This window comes from Pygoscelis adeliae, unplaced genomic scaffold (genome assembly GCF_000699105.1).
Source record: "Pygoscelis adeliae isolate BGI_AS28 unplaced genomic scaffold, ASM69910v1 Scaffold67, whole genome shotgun sequence".
NCBI lineage: Eukaryota > Metazoa > Chordata > Aves > Sphenisciformes > Spheniscidae > Pygoscelis > Pygoscelis adeliae.
Genome location: NW_008825271.1, coordinates 5,288,181 through 5,297,831, shown reverse-complemented (window position 1 = coordinate 5,297,831; position 9,651 = coordinate 5,288,181). Strand labels below are relative to the sequence as shown.

The 9,651-nt window shown below is 37.0% G+C and overlaps 1 protein-coding gene across 2 annotated transcripts in view; it reads right to left on the bottom strand.

Annotated features, from left to right (window-relative positions):
* The window catches only part of LOC103921778, a 65,796-nt gene extending 56,151 nt beyond the window's left edge, over positions 1-9,645 (bottom strand). For both annotated transcript variants that reach the window (XM_009329799.1, XM_009329800.1), the window contains exons 1-7: positions 9,583-9,645; positions 9,120-9,189; positions 8,101-8,231; positions 6,301-6,389; positions 3,474-3,573; positions 2,069-2,112; positions 792-869 (exon numbers count right to left, since the gene is read on the bottom strand). In XM_009329799.1, the coding sequence (XP_009328074.1) occupies positions 792-869; positions 2,069-2,112; positions 3,474-3,573; positions 6,301-6,389; positions 8,101-8,231; positions 9,120-9,189; positions 9,583-9,618 (548 nt within the window). In that variant the 5' untranslated portion in view covers positions 9,619-9,645. The remainder of the gene's footprint in view (positions 1-791; positions 870-2,068; positions 2,113-3,473; positions 3,574-6,300; positions 6,390-8,100; positions 8,232-9,119; positions 9,190-9,582) is intronic.
* Between the last annotated feature and the right edge of the window lie 6 nt (positions 9,646-9,651).

Below are 9,651 nucleotides of genomic sequence, written 5' to 3'. Positions count from 1 at the left end.
AGTAAAGGAAGCGCTGCCTTTCTCATGACACAGCACAGGACAAGATTCCTCCCTCTCATCCCAAGGAAAATAAACATAAACTACAGCCAGAATCATTCATCCTATGCAAAACATGTTCCCTGACTACTTTTAAACTACTCTTAAAAACAATTTGGTCAAAAGCAGGCTACATTAGTCCTTCCTTGTGGTACTTCTCAGCAGGCAGAAGGACCTACCTGCGTGAAAGTAATTCAGGAAGCCTGAACACAAGATACACACATAACTTTTTGAAAGGACCGACAGCTCAACACATTTGTGGAGATCAGGTCATACAGCAGGAGAGGACTGTGGCATACATCCACCCCTGCCAAAGCAAATTTTATATAATTTGTGACTGAGCAGTAGGCAACTCTGATCTAACTGAAGACTGATGAAACAGCATCCAAAATATGCATATTGTCTGCTCCATTACAATCATACATGAAAGCCAGTAACACATCTTTCCAAAAAGCAGATGATAAAAAGGACACAGAAAAAATAATCTAAAAGAAAAAAAATCAAAGTGCTAAATTTTTTTTCAAATCATCTGCTTCTTAAGTTAACAAAGAAAGCCCCCAGCTGACCAGAGAGGAAAACTGCAATAGGGAGAATAGACCTTGTAGAAGAGTAACATTAAGGCAGAAAAATATCAAGAGACCCATATTGCCTCCCTCGAAAGAATAAAGTAGAAGCAGTTTTCACAACATAGATATAGTAGGAAACCTCATCTTTGGTCCACTACAAACATACATGCTGATGCCATGGTTACCTACCAGTCTGGTACTGCATGCCAATCAGTGAATATTCCACCTGTACATTGAGCACCACATTCAATGAGATGACCTGCAAGGCTGCAAAAATGGCATTTAAATAACTAAATATTCTGTAAAATCAGGTTTCACAAATCCAGCTTTAAACTATAATAGTACAGTGGAAATAAAGCTAAATAACAGAACATGCTATTTTTTTTCCTCCATAGGCATCCAACATTTATAAATTACACATTAAACATAACAAGGGATTCTGAAAGATTAATGTAAGAAGAGTTGAAAGGAGTAACTTCTACGTGAAGAATCAAATGAAATTTCCTGAAAAAAAAATGAACACTTAAAAGATTATCTGACACTAAGAAACAAGTTTCATTGGTCATTTCAAAAAGTCTTGATGTAAATTCAGCATCTGAGCAGCGTGCACTGTGTGTAACTAAATATGCAAAGCCCATTTCTAAAAATCAAGAGTTATAAGATCTCACTTCCAATGTGAAGGACAAAACATATTAAGATTACGTATCATGATTTTCAAATCTTTGATTGTTATAGTCCATAAACACTCAATAGAATTATGGGGAAAATCCTCATCTCTATCATCTCCAATTCAGTGGAGCTGGAGTTTCCCCTCCACATTTATTCTCAAGCAACAGGGGTCCAAGCATAATACTACTAGGTGTACTCGGGTTACCTAAGTAGTCACTCATTTTTTATGGACTTCAACGCAGCCGGATGATGCAAAAAGTTAACTTAGGCGACAGAATTCTACTCTATGCTTTCTGCATCAGATTCCTAACCTTAGGACTTACAACTGGGGTTTGCAAACAGGAGTACTGACACTGAGCTTCTGCAAAACCATACATGGATGCTGACCTCTGACTGAATCTCCTCCTGTGCATCTTTGAGGGTAAGAGCTGCTACCATCTCAACTATCAACAGTGATGGCCAAACAGAAGAAGCTGGGAATCACTGGTCTGTACTGTAAGATTTCATCTTTTGACACAAAATGGACAGGAAGAGAAAGTTAAGCTCAAATAAAATCATCCACTCCTTTCCTCATTTTGTTATTTTAAGTTGGTTCCAGAAAGAAGTTTCTGTAATTTCAATTCCAAACGAGAGAGTATTAAGTAAGCCTTAAAAAAGAACCCAAAACCTAACAATAACATTCAAATAAATGAATTTAATAATAATATGCAAAATCACTAAGTGCTTAAAAAGTTCTGTTATCCTGACATTACATGATATGAAATGTAAATTTACCCATTTCTTCTTATATCATTTACCTTCCCGCAGCCAGCAAGTCAAATTCATCCCTATTCCAGCCAAACTAGAAGAAAAATACAAATATGTTACATATATAAAGGTTTCACACAGTACAGAAAACTGCACATAGTATGTTCACTGATTTGAGTTACAATGCATTGGATATTTTTAGATTTCTGCAGTTGTGTAAAGAACAATAATTGGCAGGCGCTGTACGTGGATTTGAGTTGCTATACAGTAAATCAGTAAAAGAGCTCTGATGTATTTCAGTTCTCCTCTTATTAATACACCCAAACAAATATAAATTCTCAAAGTCACACCCTGTTCAAAAAAATGGGAAGTGCAATATTCATATTATTCAAAATTTGCATAACCCAGAGGTTTAAGAATCTACCACCTATTTTGTATCATGTAAACAAACCACTGTTTTTTCAACTTCTGAAAATTATCAGTTCCTGGAGTACTACCAGTCATCCTTAAAAACTGGAATTATGTTTTCTGTTTAACTAGAAATCATTTTTCCCCCAAGTTCAATGCAGTGCAAGCAATATATTCATTGTTTCTTATTTAGAACTTAACAGAAATATCCCTAAAACCTTTCAATAAATTAGATAAGGCCTCTCTGGAGTAGATAATACACACTGACAGCTATTTTGAAAATGTAAACAGCTAGGAATAAAATAACAAGTCATAATGGCAATTATAAATGGGAAAGTTTAATTCTTGATTAGGCAATGTTTGACATACATGAAGTCAGAAGAGTATGAAGTTTTAGAAAGGATGTTTGTAACTAGACACTAACACATACCCTCATATTTTTTTTAAATATGCGCCAAAGGAAAGCTTCCATATTTCACAGTGTGTGGTCATTCACAAAAATGTATAACCTATTCAAAATGCTTAAGAAAACCACATATCCTGCCTGTATAATTTGTTGAAATTCAAGGAATTTGAGAAACGTTGTACTGAAACTCAAGTACTTAAAATAAAAACTGCTTACCCATTGAAAAAGACCAGTGTTTTAGACCACCTCACATGCCTCCCTCCCCCCAAAACCAAAGTGAGCTCTACTATCGCCACCTTGTGGTACAGAAAAATATACTTGTTTCTTAACCTTACGCACCAAATTTTAAAGGGGTGGGGGGAAGTAAGAGTGAAATACTGATGAAACATGGTAAGACTTCCTTAACTTCACCAAAACGCTTTCCAGCTTCATGATACACAAGTTCATAAATATCCCTGCTGTAAGTTTAGGAGAAGTGAAAGCTAGCAACTTTTCATGCATGTAAGGAAAAAAAAATTAAGGTGCTCATTATTTCTCATTTAGTATCTACATTTTCATAAGGAGCAACAATTGTCTGACAATGACTGCTGAATATTCATTCACATATGTTCATTACCATATGGAAATTAACTCATACTTACAGAATGAATGAGTGGTCCTAATACAATCCCACTGTCAACGCATCTACCTGTCACAACAATATCAGCTCCAAGGTCAAGAGCCCTGCTTATTGGTCTTGCACTAAAGACGACAAAACACAACAGTTAAGTACTTTTACTTTTTAAAGCGTCATTTTTAAAAAAATCAGTTCCCTGCCACACACAGGATAAAAATCACTTAAAAATCCTGTAGGAAATCAATGAAATCAACTTTAACAACCAAGTTGTCATTTTGTATATACAACAAGAATATTTTTAAAAGCAATCATCAGAACACCCAATCAAATTTAGGTACCTAAATGACATAATTGAAACACTTGCCTTGATGCTCATAGAAACTGTCTTGAACATAGCGCACAGAGGGTCACTTCTATTATCAGTAACAGAAAATAGTAAGTGTTTTTCAGAGATTTATTGCTCGTATTTCATTTGTAGATGAGTGTATAAAGACCTATATTCTTCACAGAGAAAACTTGGTGACTTTGCCCTCCAATTTTAAACCTTTCAGGTCAATTTCCATAGGCATTTTTTTTAGAACTTGCAATATCAACCGACTTCAAGAGGAGCTCCGTGCAGTCATTTTCAAAGAAACTCAGGCAACAGATTTTCCAGATTGGTCAGGTAAGAGTCACCCCTGTCAAAATTAGTCAGGCTTAAAAATATTCACCCAGGTGAACCACTCGAGTTTATACACAAGAGCAAGCTTTGACCAGAGCACGTGGCTCCTGGCTCCTAAACCCATGCTATCTGCTGGATCCTTCTATTCTATTCTTCATGAAATAGGCAGCTTGAACACACAAACCACGTAAACCGTGTGCCTTGAAGAATAAAACCAACAGCAGTGCTTTTCTACAGTTTCTATAGACTTAGCCCTGTTTTTGTCAGGAGGTAAGTTAGGAAACACAAAAGTTTTCCTAGTGATGTAAACATAAAATTTAAGTATGTACTTTTTTTCCCCAATGCTACATGAACCAAAGGATACTAGCTAGAACAACAAGAAAATATACAGAATACAGAGGCAATTTACACCTCTGGGCATAGTGTTAAGTAACAGTCACAGGTAAAAAGCACAAATGGGGTTTCTGCATACATGTATACACGATACTGATAGAAAGACTACCTTTAACAAGCAATAAATAAAGCTGCTTGGCTCTTATTGTTAAAAATGCACATGAACTCAGTCCACAGAACTCCTAATAGCCCAAATCAGGAGGGACAGAAGAAACATTTCAGGATTGATACCCCAATGCAAATTTTTCAGATGGAGTTTACACGCTTGAATCAAGAATCAAACTGTAAACATAATCAGATTTAGAGAATTAAAAGTGAACTATCTGCAGAACTTTCAGATTTTACCCGATACACTCTGATCTTGACTTGTTTTACAGGCATATATAAATTTATCATTTGCTTTACGAATAAGCGTACGGTGCTGATGCTGTCAAAGAAGAACGTAACTTATGAAACGATTGACTTAAGAGGCTGGTAACAGCCTTACATTTCAATGCAACTGAGATTAAGGGGCCCATAAAGAAATACCGCTTTTATTAGAAAACCAAGAGTCCGCTGTTCTAGCATCTGTTAATGAAGCAGAGACAGAGGTAATGGATTTTTAAAATGCCTCATCCTCAGACTAGCCTGCTTTTGTCCTCTCTGCTTTGATTTACATTGCTTTTTTAATTCATGAATCACCAGAATGGAAATGAACACTTTCTCACAATTACAAATCTTAAACATTATTTCTTAGGTTTTATTTACAGTTACTCATGATCTGCAAATGTTGCAATTCAAAGTTTAACAAACAGAAAATCCAGCAACAGAAAACACTAAAGATGAATTTAAAAAGACTCATCTATTAAAAGTTTCTTGTTTTGCAGAGATAAATACATGCTGTGTTAGGTATAACCATACCCTGCTATCTGCCAGTAATGCATTTTTGGGAAGTGCAATGATAATGACAAAAGAGAGAGCGCAGCAGTTTTTCCATAAAGATTAGTGTAAAAGACAGGGGACTGTGTGCACAGACTTTAGAAATACACCGAAAAGAAATACAAGAGGGATGATAGGTGACATGGAGGATGGAAGAACACAACCAGCATCACCAGGATCATCAGCTGGAAGAGATGCTGGCTTTTGGGAACACCTGACCATTGTCCAATTTCTCAGTCCTTCCCCTTTGATAGACTTGATTGACATTGATCCATCTGAAGAAGTTGATGGTGACAATGAAAATGCGACTGTTCACAAACAGGTAGCTAGAACACCTGCATTTAGAGATTTATGGGAGGCCTTTAGTATCATAACGGAGGAAAGGGAGATCTTTCAAAACAGTGATCCATCCTGGAAAGCCAGCTTCCAAAATTTCAACGGTACAAAGCCTGACACACGATTCAGTGCAGCCTAATGGAACCTCTTCCAGCACTCAGAGCGTGTCCCAGAACTTTAATTCCTCGTTTGCACTTTTCTAGTGACAATATCCTAGACAACTGCTCCATGCAGCCACAGGATACTCCGCATATGAAAAAGGATTTTTGCAATTGTTATAATTAAACTAAAACTACTTTGGCTTGAACTAAAACCTGAGGATTCACAGGAGATTTAATGCTAAGGAGTCACAACCGGCAAGGTTCTAAATTAAAAGTTTATTTGCAAGTTACAAACAATATTTTTTTTCTGGTTGCCTGAATAATGCAAAGGTGAACCTCACATAGCAGGTGGTTCTACTTAAAAAAACAATGTGTTAAAATTGTTTTTCCACAACAAAAAAATATTATGTCCATAATAAAAACAACTTGTTAAAATAACTCACCCAAGATAGACACTCATGCTATGAATGCTCTCTGGAAATTGTCTGCCACTCTCTAAATCAGTGATACCAGTTCCTTTTAGGTTCTCTTTCTGTTAGAAAACAAAGAAAATACCAAACCTATGAGTATTTTGTAGTATCTGCTGTAAGCCTTTTATTAGTATCAGACAATAGATCCACTACATAGCAACTCTAAGCAAAGTATAATCATTGAAATTAGCAACAATACAAATTAGTTAAATGGCTAAAAGCCCTAGACACACTTTTAACCATAGTTTTCCAGCACACAAAAAACCAAGTCGGTCTTTAAAGAACGCTAGTCCATTCACAGATGATCAACTACAATAAATTGGTATATTCCCTAGGCTTTTAAACTGTCTTTAATGGCTGTAGGACTGAGTAAATCAAACCCTGCAAACAGAAATGTGTCTGCCATAATGGCAATGGTGGCATGGCCAGAAAACAAGGCTAATTCTGCAGCTCCAGGTGATCCTTAGAATACATCGCGTTTCCAGAGAGGGTGGTAGGGGGGTGGGTGTTTTTGACCATGCATTAGGCAGCTTGGGAAACCAGTGGATCCAGGGGCCAGTGACTGCATAGACTCAATGTCTAATGCTAGTTACAGGGGGGATCTATAGTGTGGGGAAAAAAAGCTTCCACTTTGAATTAATTTGGTATTCTATGGTAAGGACTGAAATCCTCCAAACCACAAACAACATTTCCTAGTGTAATTTACTGCTGATACCAAACATCATAAAAGTTGTCTGTAGACAGTAAAAGCTGTTTCTTCTTTGTTCCTGTAAGTTATGTACTGACAATAGCATAGAAAATAATCCATTTCAGATCAGAAACGTCCATGCCAAGCTCAAATAATGACCATTTCACTGTCATACCAGTAATGAAATTCTGGACCACTACTAAAGTAAGTTCAGTAGGGCAGAAGTTTCTTGAAAGGAAGTCCAAGCACTGCACATAATTTGCAAATAATCTTACTCGACCATCTTCCCCATTCAACAGCATGCAAGGAGTAACAGGGCCTATACTGATAAATAATTTTCCAAGTTACATACAAAGATTTAACCGTAGTGCAAACCTATCCCCTCTTAACCACTATCGATGTATAAACTGTTCTTCTCACGGTTATCTTTTTAGGTATGGCCAACGCTTTTTGAGGAACCAGACTTCATACTTAAAGCGTCATCCTTTAAGTCAAAAAAAGCCATATATTTCATCTCTACACGTCAATGGTTTTTTAAAGTACTAACACTTCAATCCTCTCACTTAACATTACCTTACTGGCCATAAACTAATTACTTAAAAAAACAGCTACCTGTAAACAAAATAACAACAGCAAGTGCCTATAAACTACTAAAAACAGCTAGAAGGGATGAACATTTGCACACGTGGTAACTACACCACATTTAAATTTAAGAGATTTAACACTCAGGATTATTAGTTTAGACAGAAACAGTAAGTAACAGCACATTCTAGCTTCTCCTGAAAAGCAAGCAGACCTTAGATCAGACTCATGGTTTGCTTCAAAAAGATAAGCAGCAGATCCAGAGTCTTGTAAAATTCACCCCCATCACACACCAAACATAAGATGTACCAAGAATTGTTTTCATGCATTACAAAAAAAAAAAAAAAAATGAAGCAGCAGTTTTTAGATGCTTTGAATGGTAGAAGGCTACTGCATAAAGATACAGAAAATAAGTTCCTACAGGACAGTAAATGCCACCTTCATGCTATATAGACTAAAACAATTTCCACAATGCTACTAAGCCTTAAGACAAAGTAAAATACCTCACTCATTAGGTCATCTCCAGCAACAACAGCTATTTTCAAATCAACATCTGCTTTCTTTGCCACCTCCTGAAGGGCAGCTGCACAAGCAAGTGGATTAATTCCACCAGCATTACTGATGACACGAACACCTAAACAAAAGACAAATTAAGTTCAGCAGCATCAACAATCACTTGTATTTTAAAAACTTAAAGCATGCTGAAACACAAGCAAGGTATCATCTGCAAGGTGTCAGACATCTAATCAAGTAAAGCACTAAAATCACATTAAAATAGGAACACTATTTAATCTGTGAAATGATTGGAATAAACCAATGCAAAATTGTTTACAGAAAAATAATTGTTATAGATACTTCTCATCTTTCCTTTATGCATGGAAGGAGAAAGTGACCAAAAAGACATACATGAGGAGACAGACAGAATCAAAACAACTCCTACAGCAACAGTATTTGACACCAGTCATTCAAGCATCCATGCTCTCCAATCAACTGCATTTCAGAAGAAATACGCATCTATCTCCATAAAGTCCAGACTGTGTTAGCAAGATATCGGGTACTTGGAAGTAATTCCCTTTCTCCTCTTAAGCTCAGAAAGCTGTGAAGCTATACTAATGTAAATAGGAAAAAAGTGATCAGAAAATAAGTGATATTCTAGAACTACATGGGAATGTTGAAAACCTTTTAGATTGCATTGAAAACATCTAGATCTCACGTTTTAACAAAGATCTGTAAAGCAATCTTCCCTTCACAAATTAAAGCTACAATAAGAAATACATGGAGATATATGTATATATTTATAATTACAGCAGGCATTTCAAATTAACCCAATTTAAATATCACCATCAGACCTGCACTTCACATCTATTACGATGGGATTTTTGCTGATGTTTAAATCATTATTCCCAGAGGACAGCAAAACACTGGGGTGAAAAACAGCTGTTTATAGGAATAGTAACTACACAAAACCCACCTAAGCAATTGAACTTAATTAACATACAAATTCACGTGCAGAGTAGCGTACCTTTCCTGTGAATATCTTTTATATAGGGAGCCATGGCAGCGGAGACAAAATCCGGAGTGTAACCTAAAACCTGAAATAATTAAAAGCTGTTATCATTTGTTATGGTTAAGTCAACCCAGTCCCTGTCCCTTTTCTTGATTAACGGAAAAGAGGGAAGAACAACTAGCTCTCAAAATGTTTGGATAATGCTATAGGAAAGGATGTGAAGGCTTTTACTAGATGAAACTGAATATATGAAAATAAACAAACACATACAAATAAGAAGTACACAAAAGCAAACGTGTCCCCGTAACCTGACATGTTTTAAACAGACTCCGAGCGTGACTGGGGTCGGAGGAGAGCTCGGGAGGTACCGGAGCCCACCCGCCTCACCGCGGGGCTATACCCCGCCCAGCCCGGCCCTCTCGCCTGAGCCAAGCCGGGCACGCTGGGGCTGGGCAACGGCTCCCGGCGGCTTACTTACGGGAGACCGGGCTCTGGCGGCCGTCAGCAGCGACATGGTGATCTCGGAGAGATAATCGAAGACGAGGAA